This window comes from Mustela putorius, unplaced genomic scaffold (genome assembly GCF_011764305.1).
Source record: "Mustela putorius furo isolate JIRA1106 unplaced genomic scaffold, ASM1176430v1.1 tig00003898_pilon_pilon_pilon, whole genome shotgun sequence".
In the NCBI taxonomy this organism is placed as follows: Eukaryota; Metazoa; Chordata; class Mammalia; order Carnivora; family Mustelidae; genus Mustela; species Mustela putorius.
Window position 1 is genome coordinate 20,552,799 of NW_025422047.1, and position 23,145 is coordinate 20,575,943.

The window sequence follows — 23,145 nt, forward strand, 5'->3', positions numbered from 1 at the left end:
CCCAAAACCATAAGATGCCTAGGAATAAACCTAACCAAAGTGGCAAAGAACCTGTACTCAAAAAACTATAAAGGACTTATGAAAGAAATTGAGGAAGACAGAAAGAAATAGAAAAATGTTCCATGCTCATGGATTGGAAGAACAAATATTGCAAAAATGTCTATGCTACCCAAAGCAATCTACACACTTAGTGCAATCCCTATCAAAATACCATCAATGGGGTGCCTCAGTGGCTCAGTCTTTAGGCATCTGCCTTTGGCTCAGGTCGTGATCCCAGAGTCCTGGGACTGAGTCCCGCATCAGGCTTCCCACTGAGCTTCTCCTTCTCCCATTCCCCCTGATTGTGTTCCCTCTCTCGCTGTGTCTATGTCAAATAATATTTTTTTTTTAAATACCATCAATGTTTTTCAAAGAAATGTAAAAAGAATCCTAAAATTTATATGGAACCAGGAAAGACCCCGAATAGGCAGAGGAAAGTTGAAAAAGAACCAAAATTGGCAGCATCACAATTATAGACTTCAAGCTCTACTACAAAGTATACCTAGAATGGTATGGTATGGTACATACATACATACTATGGTATGGTATGCTACTGACACAAAACCAGACACACAAATCAAAGGAACAGCATAGAGAGTCCAGAATGGACCCTCAACTCTATGGTCAACTAATCTTCGACAAAGCAGGAAAGAATGTCCAATGGAAAAAAAGACAGTCTCTTCAATAAATGGTGTTGGGAAGATTGCATAGCTACATGCAGAAGAATGAAACTGGACCATTTCCTTACACAACACACAAAAACAGACTCAAAATGGATGAAAGGCCTCAATGTGAGATAGGAATCCATCAAAATCCTTGAGGAGAGGGGCACCTGGGTGGCTCAGTGAGTTAAGCCACTGCCTTCGGCTCAGGTCATGATCTCAGGGTCCTGGGATCGAGTCCCGCCTCGGGCTCTCTGCTCGGCAGGGAGCCTGCTTCCTCTTCTCTCTCTCTGCCTGCCTCTCTGCCTACTTGTGATCTCTCTCTGTCAAATAAATAAATAAAATCTTTAAAAAAAAATTTTTTTTTAAATCCTTGAGGAGAACACAGGCAGCAACCTTTTTCTGGAAACATCGCCAAAGGCACGAGAAGCAAGGGCAAAATGAACTAGTGAGACTTCACCAAGATCAAAAGCTTTTGCACAACAAAGGAAACAGTCAACAAAACCAAAAGACAACTGACAGAATAGGAGAATATATTTGCAAACGACATATCAGATAAAGGGCTAGTATTCAAAATTTATAAAGAACTTACCAAACTCAACACCCAAAGAATAAATAATCCAATCAAGAAATGGGCAGAGGACATGAACAGACATTTCTGCAAAGAAGACATCCAGATGGCCAACAGACACATGAAAAGGTGTTCCACATCACTCGGCATCAGGGAAATACAAATCAAAACTACAATGAGATACCACCTCACACCAGTCAGAATGGCTAAAATTAACCAGTCAGGAAAGGACAGATGTTGGCAAGGATGCAGAGAAAGGGGAGCCTTCCTACACTGTTGGTGGGAATGCAAGCTGGTGCAACCACTCTGGAAAACAGTATGGAGGTTCCTCAAAAAGTTGAAAGTAGAGCTACCCTGTGACCCAGAAATCACACTACTGGGTATTTACCCTAAAGATACAACAGATGCTGAAAAAGATACAAATGTGGTCATCCAAAGGGGTACGTACACTCCAATGTTTATAGCAGCAATGTCCACAATAGCCAAACTATGGAAAGAATCAACATGTCCATCAACAGATGAATGAATAAAGAAGATGTGGTGTGTGTGTATACACACACACACACACACACACACACACACATATGTATGTGTGTATATATATATATGTATGTATATATATATATGTATGTATGTATGTATGTATATATATATATAATGGAATACTATGCAGCCATCACAAAATGAAATTTTGCCATTTGCAGCAACATGGATGGAACTAGAGGGTATTATGCTAAGCAAAATAAGTCAATCAGAGAAAGACAATTATGATATGATCTCTCTGATATGAGGAATTTGAGAGGCAGGGTTGGGGAGGGTCATGGGGAGAAAGAAGGAAAAAAATGAAACAAAATGGGACCAGGGAGGGAGACAAATCATAAGAGACTCTTAATCTCACGAAACAAACTGAGGGTTGCTGGGGGGAGGTTGTGAGGCATGGGGGTGGCTGGGTTATTGACATTGGGGAGGTTATGTGCTATGGTGAGTGCTGTGAATTGTGCAAGACTGATGATTCACAGACCTGTACCCTTGATGCAAATAATACATTATATGTTAATTTTTTAAAAAGGATATAACTACCATATGACCCAGCAGCCCCACATTGAGGTATATATCCAAAGGAAATAAAATCAGTGTCTCAAAGAGATGTCTGCACTCCCATGTTCATTGCAGAATTACTCACAGTACCTAAGATATGGAAACAATGTAAACTGGAGGAATGAATAAAGAAGTTGTGGTGCATACATATACACGATAGAATATAATTCAGCCCTAAAAAAGAAGGAAAATCTCCCATTTGCGACAACATGGATGAAACTGGAGGGCATTATGCTGAATGAAATAAGCCAGACAAAGACATATACTATGTGGTATCATTTCTTGGTGGAATCTAAACAAACAAATAAAAAGTCAAACTCATAAAAACAAAGAGCAGAATGGTGGTTGCCAGGGACTGAGGAGTGGAGGAAATGGGGAGATGTTGGTCAAAGAGTACAAAATTCTAACCATAGATGAATAAATTCTGGGGATGCAAGATACAGCATGGCGTCTGTAGTTAATAATACTACATTGTGCACTTGAAATTTGCTAAGAGAATAAATTTTCTTTCCCCAAACTGAAAAGTTTTTATTTTTTATTGAAATATAACTGACATAACATCATGCAAGTTTCAGATGTACAACATGCTGATTTTATACACTTGTGTATTGCAACATAGAAAAAATTTTTAAGGTTTTATTTTTTCATTTGAGAGAGTAAGCAAGCAAGAGGGAGAGAACACAAGCAGGGGGGTAGAGCAGAAGGAGAGGGAGAAGCAGACTCCCTGCTGAGTAGGGAACCCAACTCAGACCTGAGCAGAAGGCAGATGCTTAATCAACTGAGTCACCCAGGCACCCCACAAAGTATAAAATTTTAAGTGTTACCAACACCCACACAAATGGTAATTCTGTGAGTGAGGGCATGTTAATTAACCTCATTGTACTAATCATTTCACACTATATGGTATATCAAGTCATCACATTGGTACACTTTAAATAGATGCCACTTTATTTGTCAATTATACCTCAATACAGCTGGGAAATTTTTTTAACCCTAACTTTTTCATTTCCTTCCCTGTTGTTTCTCCCCTCCCTCCAGGACCCCATCTTCACCATCTTCCAGTAAGGTAGGAGTCAGGATAGAATTAACCAAGGGTCTCTATTACTTTTGTTGGCTCTTTACATCCCTGTAACAATAGGACTGCCTAATATTAGACAGGAGTCCCCCATTTCAGAGACATAATTAGAAATATTACTCTAGCTTTTTCTAGAAATTTTTTCTAGAAATATTTCTAGAAATATTACTCTACTTTTAAGTAACTGTTATTCTTGATCTGAACAAACAACAGAAACTTTTGTTTGTAAAGTTGTAGTAAGTAACAGCCAAGAGAGTTGGGAAGAGACAGAGGGAGGCTCATTATACTAATTATCTAGGGATCCCAAACCCCAACAAACTTTGGAGAAGAGTAGATCCCTTAGGAAAACAAAGATGCAACCTAAATCTTTCAACCCTGATGTCAGCTCCACAAAGGGATGTGTTTGTTCCAGGAATAGCTCACCCACTCTCCCCTAGAGCCCATTGTCCACAGAAGAAATATCATCTCCCAGAGATTGAGCCAATACGAAGATATAATAAAAGTCTCTATCAGTCAAAATCACCCCCATTAGTCCAAGAGAAGGATGAAGGAGAAATGCACCAAAAGATAACTATATTCTTCCAAGGCTTCCCCCAGGATGGTCTTGCTGAAAATGGAAGACTTCAATATTCTGTGCTCAGAAGATCCTATGACCTGAAGGATGAATGGATTCAAGTTCAGGGAAACCCTCCTACCCGGGGAATGCCAGCTGATCATTCAGGATGCTTTGGGAAAAGATAGGTGTTCTTAGAGAATGCCGTCAAATTCATGAGAGATGAAGATCTCACACTAACAGCGTAAGATCCCCATATAGAGCCTTAGACAATATTGCATCCTCAAGAAGTACCCATGAGGACCAGGTATCTTCTGCTATCCTGTGAGTAATGTACTTGGCATGGCCTGATTGGGACTTCCGCAGAGGGCTACTAGATCCCTGACCTGGACCTGTGAGCTAACCTCCACCTTGGCATGGCAAAGTGGCTTCTTCAACCCTCCTATTTCATGCACTTTGTTCTTATATTCCTTTATAAGACTGGCACATCAAACATACACATGGTATAACTTTAGCCCCACCCACCATCCAGATCTCCTTTTTCATTCAGTCACTCACTCACATGGAGGAATTTTGTCTGTCCCACCCTGTACACTAGTTAACTGGCCCTTGGAAAACTCAAAGCTCTGGACATTATTGAGTCTGGGTGAAACCTTTAATGCTTTTCCTTAGAAGGAATAGATCTCACCCTCCTTTCAAATGAACTGTCCAGAGACCATGCAATTCCAGCATAGTAGGATGAATCTCTAGGACATACACAGATTTCCCCACTGGGCACCGCATAACTAACTTAAAACAATGAATGCTCTAGGTAGATGGTGAGACATGTTCAGGCTCTTGGGCTGCCCGGCAAGTGTCTTCATTCACCAAGTATATAAGATAAAAGAGGAAATGCCTAGGGTTCGAGCCGTGGCTGATTTCCCTTCCTATCTGGACTCCCCTTCCCCCCAGAAGTTGACTTCTGGTTTGAAATAGGAAAAAAGCCAGAAGATTATCAGCAGCACTATCCATGTCCCAAATCCTTGAGCTGGTCAGAGTGTTTTCATGGTTTGTGTGTGTTAAGATTATGATTTAAGCCAGAGCTTTGACCTCCCCTCCCACTTACATCCAACTCTTCCTGGTCTTAGTCTCTATTCCATTTTTCTTCCACTGTGTCCCACCAGGATTTCTCCTAAAAAGCCTTCATTCTATTAGCTCCTGATGGTGTTTCTGGGTATCATATTCATGTTGGATCCTGCATCCGGGTATCATGTTTATGTTGGATCTTGCTTCTGTTCCAGAACAGCTGAGTAAGTTTTTTGCCCCCCCCCCACCCCCAGGCTCACCTTTGCACCTCAAAGACCAACCTCTCTCACTTTCTCTCTCTTTTTTAAGTAGACTCCATGCCCAGCATGGAGCCAACGGGGTTCTTGAATGCACAAGCCTGAGATCAAGAGTCAAATGATTTACCAATTGAGCTGCCCAGGCTCCCCATAGGCCTTTTTTTCAAATGGCTGAGAATCTAAACAATGTTAAGCCTAGGAATAATACAGAGGAATAGCCCTTGTTATGTCCTCAGAGACTAATCAACTATTTTGTCTCAATAACTGTGAACAAATGTCAGATATAGTGGTAGTTTGTAGAATGAATGGTGTGGTTGGTGCTAAAAAGAAGATAAAACCATAACAAAAGGAAAAGTGTATACAGTTTACCAGTTCATCCTTTCTACTGGTATCCCCTAGCATTTCCTTCATCCCAAGTACTTAACATGGGTCCCAATCTTATTCTCTAGTGACTGGCAAATAATTCTTGCTACAGCTCTGTAAGGTAATTAAGGTTGTAGTTGATAATGTCTAAGGGAGGAAACTTAGAGGAATTCTGACTTTAAGATTTTAATTTTTAAGGAATCTCTACACCCAACGTGAGACTCAAACTCACAACCCTGAAATCATGCTCTACGGACTGAGCCAGCCAGGCACCCTTAGGGAATGCTGTCTTTTAAAAAGAGACCTTTTTAAGGTTTGGGGGGTTTTGCTGCTGGGAGCACTTTGGCAGACATAACCAGAGCTCCACTTACTAGCTCAAAACCCAGACTGTCTCAAAGATGGAGAATATCCCCTTAGAGAATGTTTGTGGGGAGACATCTCCACCTTCTCATGAAGAAAAGCAAGCTCTCTTCACATGGGCCAATTTAAGACTAGTTGGCATATGACTCTGCAAGGCTTCTGGCCCTTAGGAAGTACGATATAAATGACGTGTCCTCAACCTCTTCTGTGTCAAATGCCACCCCATCCCTCTCTCAGGCATTTGAGGTGCTGTTCATTCATTCAGTAAATGTTTACTGAAACTGATTATTTCAGAAAACTTGTTCTAAGGGCTGTAACAAATACAAATTAGTAGACATTTTTTGACCGGATGAGCAACACATAAAAAACAAGTATAAAATTCAATAAAAATCAAATGAGATATAATAAAATTATGAGGGATACAAGAAAGAATCACTCATTCAGAAGAGGTTTCATTAAAATGATAGCACTTTTTAAGGAGAGAGTTAAAGGATAAATAGGACGTGAGAGGCTAATAATTGCCGAACCAACATCACATGCAGAAACACAGATGCATAAAATGGAACTAAGATATTGTAAAAAGTCTATTCTATCTAAAACCCACAAGAAAATGTTGAGAGAAGAACACAGATATACCATCTGAGAACAGATCCTTAACGACCTTGACTAACAAAACCTCTTAGAAATTTTTATTTATAAACACACTATCCAAATTATGCTATTTTGATTTGTAAGAGTTGTGTCTTTCTCTCATAGATTTTCTCTCTCTCTCTTTATTAATCTAAATACTAGTGAAAGACATCACATTTTCAGGTAATCTCAAAAAGGAATAGAGTTCTATACATTCTAAATCAGTTTACCTGAGTATATGTAACTGTGCAGTGAATGGCTAAGTTAAGCAAAAAGATTTCCTACCCTCAAATATGAACTGTTTTTTGTACGCAAAGATCCACTATTGAACTAAATATAAGAATAAAAAGCATGGGAAAAAGACTATAATGTTAGGGGTAAAGGGATTTGTTCAGTATCAAGAATAAAATTTTGTTGGGTTAAAAAAGTAAGCAAGCAAAAATCTTTTAAAAATTAAAAAAAAAAAAAAAGTAAGCAAGAGGGGCGCCTGGGTGGCTCAGTGGGTTAGGCCTCTAACTTGGGCTCAGGTCATGGTCTCAGGGTCCGGGGATAGAGCCCCACATCGGGCTCTCTGCTCAGCGGGGAGCCTGCTTCCTCCTCTCTCTCAGCCTGCCTCTCTGACTTCTTATAATCTCTATCAACTAAATAAATAAATAAAATCTTTTCTTAAAAAAGTAAGCAAGGATAATTTTTGCATTGGGGACTTACTTACATCACCCTGAAAACCACCATTTTCTCCTCCAACACAAAAATGCCTGGAACCAAACAAGAGACAAAAATCCCCAGGGTATCTACACAACAAGCCTGAATAGTGAGTAGTAGGAAGATACCACCCTCATGAAAACAAAGGACTCCTTCAGCTGAAAATGGAACACTCATCCCTCTTTCCTTTCAGTTCCAAGTGCCCTCAGGTAGTCAGATCACCACAAATCCTGATGTTGCACACTTCTGATTGGCCATCTCCAGCGTATGTCAGAGGAGCCATGAGGAACCACACCACTGTCACTGAGTTTGTCCTGCTCGGGCTCTCAGATGCCTGTGAGCTACAAATGCTCATCTTCCTGGGGCTGCTCCTGACCTACCTCCTCACTCTGCTGGGGAACCTCCTCATTGTGGGCATCACCCTCACGGACAGGCGCCTCCACACTCCGATGTACTACTTCCTCCGCAACTTTGCTGTCCTGGAGATCTGGTTCACCTCGGTCATCTTCCCCAAGATGCTGACCAACATCCTGACTGGATACAAGACCATTTCTCTCCCAGGCTGTTTTCTACAAAGTTTCCTCTATTTCTTCCTGGGCACCACCGAGTTCTTCCTACTGGCAGTGATGTCCTTTGACAGGTATGTGGCCATATGTAACCCCTTGCGTTATGCCACCATCATGAGCAAAAGGGTCTGTGTCCAGCTAGTTCTTTGTTCATGGACGGCAGGATTCCTTCTCATCATCTTTCCAAGTTTCATCACTTTTCAACAGCCATTCTGTGGCCCCAATGTCATTAATCATTTCTTCTGTGACAACTTCCCACTCCTGGAGCTCATATGTGCAGACACGAGTCTGATAGAGCTCCTGGGCTTTGTTACAGCCAATGTCAGTTTACTGGGCACGTTGTCCGTGACGGCCACCTGCTATGGCCACATCCTCCACACCATCCTGCGCATCCCCTCAGCCAAGGAGAGGCAGAAAGCCTTCTCAACCTGCTCCTCCCACATCATTGTCGTGTCTCTCTTCTATGGAAGCTGCATCTTCATGTACGTCCGATCAGGGAAGGGCAATGAGGGAGAGGACAAAAACAAGGTGGTGGCCTTGCTCAATACCGTGGTGACCCCGATGCTCAATCCCTTCATCTACACCCTGAGGAACAAACAGGTGAAGCAGGTGTTTAGGGAGCAGGCAAACAGACTCTTCTTATAAAGCTGTGGAACTAAGAAGTTGGAGCTAATATTCCCAGACAAGCTAAGGGACTATCAGGTCCCAGCAAGAAAATGAGACTTCCCCACTTAGAAAATTCTCTGATGCCATGTTTCTAGGGTATCAGTCACTATGCAATTCAGCATGAACTCATGATTCCTCTAGACCGTCAAGGCATTTTTATTAATTATCAGATTTGAATTACTCTCTTCATTCCGCCTGTGTCTGCCTGGCCTCCCAACAGAATATAAAGAACTCTTTGGGAGCAGGTAATAGATCTGTAACTCACCATAAGCCTCAAGCACCAACCCATTGGCATTGACCATACAAATACTCAATAAGTGCTTGCAGACTAATTGGATTGTTTTGTGTCTGTGGCTCCAACACCCTCAGAGGAGAGAACAGTCCTCTGTTAGCACTGCCCTCATTTCACACTTGCACTGCTGTCACAGTAACACATCAGCAAGAACTCAACAAAGGACTAAGGCTGACTCCTCATTATTTGTATATAAGCTACTTAGGTCTTTTAGTACTAAAATTCATAGAAATTCCTCATTCCTAATGACAAAGGCTCTTTGACCAAAGGCTCTTTGGTTTCTTCTCTTTAGTCTCAGTTTTCTCCTCTGTAAAATGGGAATGCAATGCCCATTCCAAAGGAGTATGAAGAGAGTCAAATGAGATATCTACGCAAGATACCTCAAGTAGTGACTGGCACATAGTAAGTCCTCAATAAATGTTAGTTCATTTCCTCCATTTATCATCCCACCTTCCCTCACTTCTTTCTGAAGTTCACACCAGGTCTCAGCAAAACGATTTCTATTCAAATTGCTATAAATTGTGTATTCCAGGGATGCCTGGGTGGCTCAGTCATTAAGCTTCTGCCTCAGGCTCAGGTCATGATCCCAGGGTCCTGGAATCGAGCCCCGCATCAGGCTCCTCCTTCCTCAGCGGGGACTCTGCTTCTCCTTTATCCACCCCCCTGCCTCTGTTCCCTCTCTTGCTGTCTGTCTGTCTGTCTCTCTCTCTCTCCCTCTGTCAAATAAATAAATAAAATGTATTTTTTAAAAATGTGTATTGCAAATATTGTACTAAATACATAAAGTAAAATACACAATTTGACCTGTTGAAGTTTGTTACTAAAATGTTCACTATGTTTATGAAGGAAAAAATAAAGACACACTGGTAAATAAACAAACATTAATAAAGAAATTAATTACTGTATTTATTCTTTCCAAAATAATAATTACACAAATGTAATGTTCAAAAAAATGTATGATGTGGCTTGGAATGCACTTGGAATACATCATCCTCCTTGTAGGCCAGGTCTTCAAGGCTCTGCAAATTTTGAACCCAGCACAACACTCCAGGCAAATCTTACAACACCATCACCCTCTTCCTGACTCACTGGCCCTCTTGCTGTGCTTCAGGAACACCAGCTTTTTGCCATATCACGGCCTTGATACTCTGTTCTCTTTGCCTAGAAACTTTCATGACCAGTCACCTGGGCAACCCCGATTCTGCCTTCATGTCTGAGCTCCGGTCATACTTCCTTGGCCATGCCTTTCCTGGCAATCATCTAAGGCAGGTCTCACCTGGTTTTCTCTTGCCAAACACCCGCTTTATACATTCACAGTCCTGACAATGTCTTGTTAGTGCATATACATTAACATGTGTTCCTCTTCTGAGTGTCAGTGTGAGAAAAAGACTAATTTCCCAGTTCCAGGAGAGTAAGTCAGGCTCTTTTTCTTTCAGATGAGGAGCTCTTTACCCAGAAACAAAGATTCACATAAAAAGGATAAAACCATTGTCAGGGAAGGAAATGGAATTCCATGGAAGAAAAGGAGTAAGTCTAGACACAGAGGGGACTCAGTGTTCTCATTTCTCACTGTGCCTGGCAGGTGCCCAATGATGGATGGTCACCATTCAAAAGCTGCAAGGCTTAAAAAGGCCCTTTCTGATCTGGCCAGAGAAGGAATAAAATTTCGATAAGCAGATCCAGCACGTACAGTGTGTACCACATTCACTCTTTCCCCTCAGATGTCCAGCTGTCTGGGCCTCCTTCTTATGGGTCAGCGGTATAGTCTGCCTCTTACCGCCTGGTAAGGTGACTCCACAAGCAGTTTACATGACATCTAAGTGTTTAGGGAGACTAGCCATCCTACCACATCAAGAACATCCAGACTCTCAGGAGAGAGAAACCATAGTCAAATTAGCTCACTCGGCCATTTAAAAACAGAGAGCAGCTGAAAGTCAGTCACTCATTTGCCTTTCCAAACACACCATTGGCTCCTAAAATCATACTACTCACTGCAGTCAACTTACATCAGCCGGTTTGATCCTCTCAGTGGTAGTGTGGTGACCAAAGAAAGAAGGTGGGATTACACAGTAGTTGTCACTTCACTGGGTCAAAAGCCAAGTTGGGGACTATGTCCTAAGATCGTCTTACCAAGACTCTCCCAATGAAAAGTAAGTTTCATGGGGACTAGGACCATGTTTCTTTCACTTACCATTCATAGTCATCCTCACTGCATAGCACAGTGCTTGGCACATAGTAGGTGCTCAGTGTACATGTGTTGAATGAAGGATTAATTAATTAATGCAAAGTTTTTATCCCCCACACTCCAACTCATCCTTCAGGTCTCAGGTTTATAGAACTCCATCAGAGACACCTTCCCTTGTCCTTCAGTCTAGCTCAGGATGGCCTAAGAGTGCTCCTTCAAGACACTCGTCACCATAGTAATTAACCACTTGTGTGATTGCTTAATGTCTTTGGTCCCCACAAGGTTCTGCCTGTACATCTCTGGCATCCAGTCACACACATTAAGCACTCAACAGAACTTTGTTGAATGTTTTCATAGCTGAACTTCTTTGTTATAATAAACATCGTGAGGAGTTTTGAGTTTTTTCTCAGCCAGAAAAAAAGTACAAAGTCTCCATCTCAAATTTGAAGAAAGTTAGAGGTAAGGGACCCTCCCAACTCCCTGATGCCAGCGATGGTAATGAATCTCAGGGGAAGCACAGCTTCATCCTGCAAAAGAAGAGAGGGACTCTCTAGATTGGTTAAGTTTTGAGCTGTGTACCTTGTGTATCTCTGAGACCCATGGAGACCAAACAGAACCTCAAGCAGCCCCGGCCCGATGCCACCTCCACAGAGACAAGCCGTCTGCCACTAATTGTTTACCCCAGAATCCTCTATGGGCACCATGACCCTGGAAAGGCATGTACCTTTAGCCAGAAGCCTCTTAAGCCCAACTGAAGATGAATCATACGTATCTGCACCAGCTGACGTCTGTCTTTGCCTTAGTTTAGGAGGGATGGGTAAATAATTAATTGTGTGCCTACATCCATTTCCCCAGGAAGGTGGCCCACCAGGGGTACTGTGATAGGGCAGAAGCAATAGAAACTTCCTGAAAACTGGGGTAGTTGGAACCCAGAAGTTCTGGGGAATACCCAAGATCGCTCATTTCTGAGGAAGTCTGGGGATGTGTTGGTAACAAAGGAGTTAGGAAGCATCATAAGGAAGACTGGTTGTTGGAAAACATGGAGGTTTGTGACACATGCACTACAAAGAAGACAGGACATGCCTATGTCCATGATCTGCAGACCATGTTACAGCTCTGGAGCTTCCCTCACTTTGAATCTCTGGTGAGTCCCCGAAAAGTGTGGTCCTCAGGCAACACTGTAGAGCCTGGAACTTCCTGTGAAAACTGGGGGTCTCCATCATCGCAAGTGCCTTGTGAAGACAACTGAGCACCTCACCTGGTAGCTAGTAGGCAACCTGCATTGATGCATTTTGGGAACGGGGGAAGGGGAATCTCATAGTTCTGGACGCTCTGCCTAGAAATCTGTCATCTGTCTGCCGGTGCCACTGGCAGGCTACGGCTCATTTGATTTTTTTCATCATTCTCAGTATTCTGACTCAGATCCAGCTGTTGAGTCACAGAATCTCTAAAGCTTTTTCTCACTGTTTTCATGGACAGTCATTTGTTTCCCATTCGTCTCTCCCAAAGTGCTCTGCCCATCTCTTCACACAAGTGGTCTCACTGTGCTGGCTTCACTTATGAGTTTGGACTTAAGTTATTTTAAAAGCAATAATTAGAAGAAGAAAGAAAAATCATCCACAATCCTCCCATCCTTACTGGCGAACATGTTAATCTTTAAGTGTTCTCATCCAGTCCTTCTCCATCAAAATACATACGTCACATAGCTGTAAAGTAGTGTGTTACCACTTTTCTAATGCAATCTTATCACATTATCCTGCTCCCTACAGAAGCTTGCCTTAACCTGTCAAATCTATAAAAAAACTACCAATGGCAAGGTTGCCTAGTTCTTTACCCAGACCTCCATGGACAGTATTAAACAATGTAGAAACCAGAAGTAACAATCATTTAATATAGCCATTTAAAAAATTATTTAAAACAAACATCTGAATTTGAAACTGGCCAATGAGCAATTCTGAATATCACCATTAATTGTTATTAACTTTGTTATCATATTTAGGATATTATCCCAAAATATTAAACATGATGCCACATCTACAAATATATGCTCTCTTCCTCACTATATATCAGTTTCAAAGCACATGCTTCCCTCCCAATGTATCATTCAAATAATATAATAACAAGAAGTTTGTAATAATTTGACAAAAATTTCTTATAGTAATATGTCAGAAGGAAAGAGAAGCAAAATACATCATCTATGAGCATGGTAGGTAAAACAATAAACACTAACCAAGAACAGAAAAATAGAAATAGAAATAGAAATAATAGAAATATTTAAAAATAGAAATAAATCAAAATGTGCATAAAAGTGCCTCTGTGGGGCTACATATGATTCTTTTATTCCACTTCTCTGTGTTTCCTAAACTTCCTTATAATGAGCTGATAATGCCTTCCTATTTTTTTAACTTTTTGTTTAAAACTTATGGCCCTAAATCCCAATGTCTTTTCTCCAATTTGACTGTGATTTCCTCTTATTGTCCTACTAGAGTTTCAGTCACAAAGGGAAATATTCAAATAGCTAACATTACACAGCTGCTTGCTCTGTGGCTAGCCTTGTGCTAAGTGTTGGGTATGCATCATGCATTTAAGCTCTGGGAGAACTCTTTACAAATATGCTGTTATTGTTCCCATCAAGGAAAAGTTTTGGTGAGGTGGATAACCGGTCCTAGACAAGTTAGTGAATGATGGAGCTCAGGTGCAACCACAATCTCTAGCTTAAATGCCTTCTGTAACAATTATTCCATCAATGTTTTCTATAAAAGTCTTTGATCCATTGGAACTGCAGAGGGATTTGTTTTAATACACTTGAGAGGCCCCTTGTACATTTGGGTGAATATGAAAAGAACCATCGTCTAATCTAAATGAAAAGAATGAACGGAGCTTAATATAGAGTTTCTTAATAGAAAAAAGAGAAATAAAAAGAATTGGTAAAGGCAAGACTTTCCCCCAAAGAATACCAGAAAATTGATTTAAATTGAGTCAGAATACATGTGACTTGATGCTAACTCAATGAGGAATCTGAACAACAAGCCTGAGGAGGTTGAGAAAGGGACTGATAGATCCAAAAACAAAAGGGCTTCTTCTGCTCTGAATCCTTCTTCCTTTCAGTTCCAAATGCCCTCAGATACCCAGAACACCACAAATCCTGATGTTGCACACTTCTGATTGGCCATCTCCAGCGTATGTCAGAGGAGCCATGAGGAACCACACCACTGTCACTGAGTTTGTCCTGCTCGGGCTCTCAGATGCCTGTGAGCTACAAATGCTCATCTTCCTGGGGCTGCTCCTGACCTACCTCCTCACTCTGCTGGGGAACCTCCTCATTGTGGGCATCACCCTCACGGACAGGCGCCTCCACACTCCGATGTACTACTTCCTCCGCAACTTTGCTGTCCTGGAGATCTGGTTCACCTCGGTCATCTTCCCCAAGATGCTGACCAACATCCTGACTGGATACAAGACCATTTCTCTCCCAGGCTGTTTCCTACAAAGTTTCCTCTATTTCTTCCTGGGCACCACCGAGTTCTTCCTACTGGCAGTGATGTCCTTTGACAGGTATGTGGCCATATGTAACCCCTTGCGTTATGCCACCATCATGAGCAAAAGGGTCTGTGTCCAGCTAGTTCTTTGTTCATGGATGACAGGATTCCTTCTCATAATTTTCCCAAGTTTCATCACTATACAGCAGCCATTCTGTGGCCCCAATGTCATTAATCATTTCTTCTGTGACAACTTCCCACTCCTGGAGCTCATATGTGCAGACACGAGTCTGATAGAGCTCCTGGGCTTTGTTACAGCCAATGTCAGTTTACTGGGCACGTTGTCCGTGACGGCCACCTGCTATGGCCACATCTCCACACCATCCTGCGCATCCCCTCAGCCAAGGAGAGGCAGAAAGCCTTCTCAACCTGCTCCTCCCACATCATTGTCGTGTCTCTCTTCTATGGAAGCTGCATCTTCATGTATGTCCGATCAGGGAAGGGCAATGAGGGAGAGGACAAAAACAAGGTGGTGGCCTTGCTCAATACCGTGGTGACCCCGATGCTCAATCCCTTCATCTACACCCTGAGGAACAAACAGGTGAAGCAGGTGTTTAGGGAGCAGGCAAACAGACTCTTCTTATAAAGCCGTGGAACTAAGAAGTTGGAGCTAATATTCCCAGACAAGCTAAGGGACTATCAGGTCTCAGCAAGAAAATGAGACTTCCCCACTTAGAAAATTCTCTGATGCCATGTTTCTAGGGTATCAGTCACTATGCAATTCAGCATGAACTCATGATTCCTCTAGACCGTCAAGGCATTTTTATTAATTATCAGATTTGAATTACTCTCTTCATTCCGCCTGTGTCTGCCTGGCCTCCCAACAGAATATAAAGAACTCTTTGGGAGCAGGTAATAGATCTGTAACTCACCATAAGCCTCAAGCACCAACCCATTGGCATTGACCATACAAATACTCAATAAGTGCTTGCAGACTAATTGGATTGTTTTGTGTCTGTGGCTCCAACACCCTCAGAGGAGAGAACAGTCCTCTGTTAGCACTGCCCTCATTTCACACTTGCACTGCTGTCACAGTAACACATCAGCAAGAACTCAACAAAGGACTAAGGCTGACTCCTCATTATTTGTATATAAGCTACTTAGGTCTTTTAGTACTAAAATTCATAGAAATTCCTCATTCCTAATGACAAAGGCTCTTTGACCAAAGGCTCTTTGGTTTCTTCTCTTTAGTCTCAGTTTTCTCCTCTGTAAAATGGGAATGCAATGCCCATTCCAAAGGAGTATGAAGAGAGTCAAATGAGATATCTACGCAAGATGCCTCAAGTAGTGACTGGCACATAGTAAGTCCTCAATAAATGTTAGTTCATTTCCTCCATTTATCATCCCACCTTCCCTCACTTCTTTCTGAAGTTCACACCAGGTCTCAGCAAAACGATTTCTATTCAAATTGCTATAAATTGTGTATTCCAGGGATGCCTGGGTGGCTCAGTCATTAAGCCTCTGCCTCTGGCTCAGGTCATGATCCCAGGGTCCTGGAATCGAGCCCCGCATCAGGGTCCTTGCTCAGCAGGAACTCTGCTTCTCCTTTACCCACACCCCTGCCTCTGTTCCCTCTCTTGCTGTCTCTCTGTCTGTGTCAAATAAATAAGTAAAATATTTTTTAATTGTGTATTGCAAATATTGTAGTAAATACCATATAAAGTGAAATACACAATTTGACCTATTGAAGTTTGTTACTAAAATGTTCACTATGTTCATGAAGGAAAAAATAAAGACACACTGGCAAATAAACAAACATTAAATAAATTAATTAACTATTGTATTTATTCGTTCCAAAATAATTATTACACAAATGTCATGTTCAAGAAAATGTATTATGTGGCCTGGGATAACAATTTAATCTATTTCTTTAAAAATTTGAAATCTAGTAAGGAAGAAAGAAAGTACATAAATAACTATAATTCAGGATAGAAAATGATCTTGTAAGAAAAAAAATCACGTGTGAGTCTTCCACAACAAATGTGAAAACCAGGAGGAAATGGATGATTTCCTAGAAAATGAGCATTCACAAAAAACTAAAAAGAAATAGAAAAACATTTAATTAGATAATAATAAGAATCTTTACCAAAGAAGGATTTCAAAATGGCATTAGATACCTTCTGTAAACCCAAAAGCCATGTCCTTAACAACAAAAATAAACAATCCAATTCTACAAATGGCCGATACACACATGAAAAGACATGTAACACCACTAATCATTAGGGAAATGCACGTCAAACTCACAATGAATTACTGCTTCATACTCATTAAGATGGCTCATATTTTATAAATGTTAAAAACAGAAAGTAACAAGTGTTGGCAAGAAGGTAGAGAAATTAGAGCCCTTGTGCTTCGCTGATGGGAATGTAAAATGGTGCAGCTGCTGTGGAGAACACTATGGCAGTTTCTAAAAGATAAACATAGATTTACTATACAAGCCAGCCATTCCACTTCTGGGTATATACCCAAAAGGACTAAAAGCAGGGACCCAAGCCGACATTTGTACATCTACATTTATAACAGCATTACACACAATAGTCAAAAAATATGGGAACAACTCAAATGTCTGTTGATGAATGAATGTATCAGCAAAATGTGGTATATAGATAAGATGGAATGTTGTCTGCCTTAGAAAGGAATGAAATTCTGTGTGCCTGGGTGGCTCAGTGTGTTAAGCCTCTGCCTTCAGCTCAGGTCATAATCTCAGGGTCCTGGGATCAAGCCCCACATTGGGCTTTCTGCTCAGTTGGGAGCCTGCTCCCTCTCTCTCTCTCTCTCTGCCTGCCTCTCTGCCTACTTGTGATCTCTCTCTGTCAAATACATTTTTAAAAATCTTTTGGGAAAAAAAAGGAATGAAATTCTGACACATGCTGCAATGTGGATGAACCTTGAAGACATTCTGCTAAGTGAAATAAGCCAGACACAAAAGTACAAATAATATATGATGCCACTTATGTGAGGTATCTGGAGTATTCAAAATCATGGAGACAAAAGATAGAATCGTGGTCACCAAGGGTTGGAGGTGAGTGTGGGAATGGAGAGTTATTATTTAATGGAAACAGAGTTTGGGTTTGGGATGATGAAAAAGTTCTGGAGATGGGGAATGGTGATGATCGCTCAACACTATTAATGTACTTAATGCCAATGAATGGTACACTTTAAAATGCTTAAAATGGCAAATTTTATGTTCCATGTCTTTTAAGAAAAAGTAAGAAAAGTAAGAAAAATGCAGATTCCAGAACAAAAGTATGTTATCTTTGAATCCCCTCTCTCTCTCCTATCCTGCAGTCAATCTATCAGCAAATTCTATGAGTTATACTGCCAAAATACATACAGCACGCCACCACTTCTATCCATCAGCAGCACTACCATCTATGCTCACACCACCTTCCATTTTCTCTAGGTTCCCCACTCCCTACTTGCCACCACTGCCCCATCCTCATATCCCTGGAAGAGGGCAGGGGTAGAAAACACAAGTAAGGGGAAGGTGGGCTTGCACAGTGAAGGCAGATGAAGCCAAGAACGCACATCCTATCCCTCTGAAGATTTCCCACCTGAAAGCGGCCTTAGGTGTTGGAAGGGTACCTTTTCACTTTCAGTGATGTTCAGAATTCTAACAATTATATAGGATTGGGCAATTTTAAAACCCCATTCTTTGGACTTGCACTGAATGGAAGACTTCTAAAATAATGAGGGGCCAGAAAATTCATCATACCTGTCCTGAATTCCATCCAAGGGTCAAGGAAAAAATAACAGCGTGAACAGGTTTGAATGGGTATGCAGCAAGGGGTAGATGGAAAATGCATGCTACAAATAAGGGGTTATTATTCATAAGATACAAAGACAAGCCACGGAATAGATAAATGAGCAAAGGATATGCAGAGACACCTAACAGAAAAGCAACCCAAAGGTCCAGGAAATAAGTGTAAAGTCATTCAACCATATTAATAGTCAGGACAATTCAAATGAAAATAATAACCCTTTAGATGATTGCTGTATTTTTCATTTTTGTAAGTAATAATGGCATTATCTTTACATTTTTAAAGAGTACTTGGGCTTTAATACTCTGAAATATTTACAGATGAAATTATATAATGTCTGGGATTTGCTTCACAATACTGTGGGAAAGGGGGAAAGTAGCTGGTAGTCTAGGTGAGAAAAGGATGACCACGACCTGGTTATTGTCAAAACTAGCTAATGAGTACGTGATGATTCCTTGTATAATCTGTCTACTTCTGGAAATGTTTGAAATTTCCATAATAAAAGGTCAAAATGAAAAGATAACAGAAATGCTTCAAACAGGAGGGAATATGGCTATGACCTTGAGTAGTACCCATGGCAATGCAACAAGAAAAAATATGAGATGTTGCACAGGCAGAACCTCCTAGGGCTTGGGTACTGAAAAGGTAAAATATCACAGAGAAAAAACACAAAGGAGAGCCCCAGGTATTGAGTCTAGGTAATTAGAAAGATGGTATCACAGAAGCAGAGCAATAAGGAGAAAATCTGGCTTGAAAGGCTCAAAGTTGGATCTGTCTTAGACAACTCTATTGTGGGGACAGCAAATTTGGGACAAGCATGTTGACTGGGAAGAGGAACTCTTCACAACAGTTTCCAGTGGCATTGGAATTGGTCCCTTTGTTGATTTCTCAGCTCATTGTTTAGTATATAGCAAAGAAAGCTGTCCAACAACTGATTATCATAAAACTGAGAAGAGAGTTATGATGTCAGTATTTGTAAGCTTGTCCCTAACCACTCAGACAATGAAGTCTCTCTATTCAAATTCAGGAAGTGGCAAATACTGCTCTCTAAGAGTTTATATGAGAATTCTTTTTTTTTTTTTAAAGATTTTTTATTTATTTATTTGACAGAGAGAAATCACAAGTAGACGGAGAGGCAGGCAGAGAGAGAGAGAGAGAGGGAAGCAGGCTCCCTGCCGAGCAGAGAGCCCGATGCGGGACTCGATCCCAGGACCCTGAGATCATGACCTGAGCCGAAGGCAGCGGCTTAACCACTGAGCCACCCAGGCGCCCTATATGAGAATTCTTGATGATGTAAACTGAGCTCAAGATTCAGAGTATAAGAAAGTTCAAAGAAGCTTTCATCAGCAGGGAGCTCAAGAACAAAGATACAGAAGATAAGATATCTATACCCAGATCACCCTGTATTATATGCCCCACCAGGACACCTCAAAAGTAAAAGCTAGGATCCTGAAGAGAACTGTATTCATTATCTGCCGTTGCAGGTACTCTCCCTAAACTTGGCATCTTAAAACAACAAGCATTTATTAGCTCACAGTATCTGAGTTAGGCATCAGAGCATGACACACCTTTTCTTTCCTCTTTTGACCCTTTCCTCCAAGTTCTGCAGGCAGGGAGGTTTTGGAAAGACCCAGGCCAGCTCTGTAGGACTCAGCCTCAGTCTCACTCCCTAGTCGACCACATTCACCCTGGTGCTCCTTTTGTAGTGACTAGACTTTTGCCCTCTCCTGAAAAATGGTTCTTGTGCCCTGTCCTGGGAATTGGACCCTGGACTTAGAGTCAATGCTTCTGTCCTGATCCTGAGGACCTGCCTATTCTTTCATCCACTGAGGATATGATTTCTCCTTAGCTCTCCTGATAGTTTATCCCCCAACCTCTTGAGAAACTATAGTCACACTCCTGAACTACCAACTAGCCAAAAACTTCTGACACCTGCACATAGACTTCCCAGATATCAATGGGTTGCAGTCTACCCAGACCACCAACGATTCCCTCCTCAAGGATCCTCTTTCTGTGTTCTGCCTACCTAACCAAGCCTGATCCTTTTCAAGATTTTATCCTCCGACCATAGTTCCTTTGATCATGCCTTCAATCTACATTTGCCTGCCATTATTTTTTTTTTCTAAACAAATTACTCTTCATCAAAAATAGTGACGATTTATCTATGTGATTTCTCCTCCGACCCCAACAATAAGTCCCTTCGTCTCTTTTCCTTTTCTACTTGCCTGCTCCACTTCTTCTTCCTACCAGCCCCCAGAGTGACGACTTTTTAAAGCATAACAAGATTGTGTCACTTCTCTGCTGAAGACCTTCCAGTAGCTTTCAAATGCACTTGGAATACATCATCCTCCTTGTAGGCCAGGTCTTCAAGGCTCCGCAAATTTTGAACCCAGCACAACACTCCAGCCAAATCTCACAACACCATCACCCTCTTCCTGACTCACTGGCCCTCTTGCTGTGCTTCAGGAACACCAGCTTTTTGCCATATCACGGCCTTGATACTCTGTTCTCTTTGCCTAGAAACTTTCATGACCAGTCACCTGGGCAACCCCGATTCTGCCTTCATGTCTGAGCTCCGGTCATACTTCCTTGGCCATGCCTTTCCTGGCAATCATCTAAGGCAGGTCTCACCTGGTTTTCTCTTGCCAAACACCCGCTTTATACATTCACAGTCCTGACAATGTCTTGTTAGTGCATATACATTAACATGTGTTCCTCTTCTGAGTGTCAGTGTGAGAAAAAGACTAATTTCCCAGTTCCAGGAGAGTAAGTCAGGCTCTTTTTCTTTCAGATGAGGAGCTCTTTACCCAGAAACAAAGATTCACATAAAAAGGATAAAACCATTGTCAGGGAAGGAAATGGAATTCCATGGAAGAAAAGGAGTAAGTCTAGACACAGAGGGGACTCAGTGTTCTCATTTCTCACTGTGCCTGGCAGGTGCCCAATGATGGATGGTCACCATTCAAAAGCTGCAAGGCTTAAAAAGGCCCTTTCTGATCTGGCCAGAGAAGGAATAAAATTTCGATAAGCAGATCCAGCACGTACAGTGTGTACCACATTCACTCTTTCCCCTCAGATGTCCAGCTGTCTGGGCCTCCTTCTTATGGGGGTCAGCGGTATAGTCTGCCTCTTACCGCCTGGTAAGGTGAATCCACAAGCAGTTTACATGACATCTAAGTGTTTAGGGAGACTAGCCATCCTACCACATCAAGAACATCCAGACTCTCAGGGAGAGAGAAACCATAGTCAAATTAGCTCACTCGGCCATTTAAAAACAGAGAGCAGCTGAAAGTCAGTCACTCATTTGCCTTTCCAAACACACCATTGGCTCCTAAAATCATATACTACTCACTGCAGTCAACTTACATCAGCCGGTTTGATCCTCTCAGTGGTAGTGTGGTGACCAAAGAAAGAAGGTGGGATTACACAGTAGTTGTCACTTCACTGGGTCAAAAGCCAAGTTGGGGACTATGTCCTAAGATCGTCTTACCAAGACTCTCCCAATGAAAAGTAAGTTTCATGGGGACTAGGACCATGTTTCTTTCACTTACCATTCATAGTCATCCTCACTGCATAGCACAGTGCTTGGCACATAGTAGGTGCTCAGTGTACATGTGTTGAATGAAGGATTAATTAATTAATGCAAAGTTTTTATCCCCCACACTCCAACTCATCCTTCAGGTCTCAGGTTTATAGAACTCCATCAGAGACACCTTCCCTTGTCCTTCAGTCTAGCTCAGGATGGCCTAAGAGTGCTCCTTCAAGACACTCGTCACCATAGTAATTAACCACTTGTGTGATTGCTTAATGTCTTTGGTCCCCACAAGGTTCTGCCTGTACATCTCTGGCATCCAGTCACACATTAAGCACTCAACAGAACTTTGTTGAATGTTTTCATAGCTGAACTTCTTTGTTATAATAAACATCGTGAGGAGTTTTGAGTTTCTCAGCCAGAAAAAAAGTACAAAGTCTCCATCTCAAATTTGAAGAAAGTTAGAGGTAAGGGACCCTCCCAACTCCCTGATGCCAGCGATGGTAATGAATCTCAGGGGAAGCACAGCTTCATCCTGCAAAAGAAGAGAGGGACTCTCTAGATTGGTTAAGTTTGAGCTGTGTACCTTGTGTATCTCTGAGACCCATGGAGACCAAACAGAACCTCAAGCAGCCCCGGCCCGATGCCACCTCCACAGAGACAAGCCGTCTGCCACTAATTGTTTACCCCAGAATCCTCTATGGGCACCATGACCCTGGAAAGGCATGTACCTTTAGCCAGAAGCCTCTTAAGCCCAACTGAAGATGAATCATACGTATCTGCACCAGCTGACGTCTGTCTTTGCCTTAGTTTAGGAGGGATGGGTAAATAATTAATTGTGTGCCTACATCCATTTCCCCAGGAAGGTGGCCCACCAGGGGTACTGTGATAGGGCAGAAGCAATAGAAACTTCCTGAAAACTGGGGTGAACCCAGAAGTTCTGGGGAATACCCAAGATCGCTCATTTCTGAGGAAGTCTGGGGATGTGTTGGTAACAAAGGAGTTAGGAAGCATCATAAGGAAGACTGGTTGTTGGAAAACATGGAGGTTTGTGACACATGCACTACAAAGAAGACAGGACATGCCTATGTCCATGATCTGCAGACCATGTTACAGCTCTGGAGCTTCCCTCACTTTGAATCTCTGGTGAGTCCCCGAAAAAGTGTGGTCCTCAGGCAACACTGTAGAGCCTGGAACTTCCTGTGAAAACTGGGGGTCTCCATCATCGC

At 41.8% G+C, this 23,145-nt stretch overlaps 1 protein-coding gene and 1 pseudogene across 1 annotated transcript; both read left to right on the forward strand.

Annotated features, from left to right (window-relative positions):
- The first annotated feature begins 7,656 nt into the window (after window positions 1-7,656).
- Window positions 7,657-8,586, forward strand: LOC101675615 (olfactory receptor 49). Its single transcript, XM_004755475.2, has one exon. It carries the CDS (start codon window positions 7,657-7,659, stop codon window positions 8,584-8,586), a length of 930 nt encoding a protein of 309 aa, XP_004755532.2.
- Window positions 8,587-14,280: 5,694 nt separating this feature from the next.
- LOC123388364 lies at window positions 14,281-15,209 on the forward strand (annotated as a pseudogene).
- Window positions 15,210-23,145: the final 7,936 nt, after the last annotated feature.

Coding starts and splice junctions, on each gene's coding strand:
- LOC101675615 (XM_004755475.2), top strand. CDS start 7,657: ATGAGGAACCACACCACTGTCACTGAGTTTGTCCTGCTCGGGCTCTCA.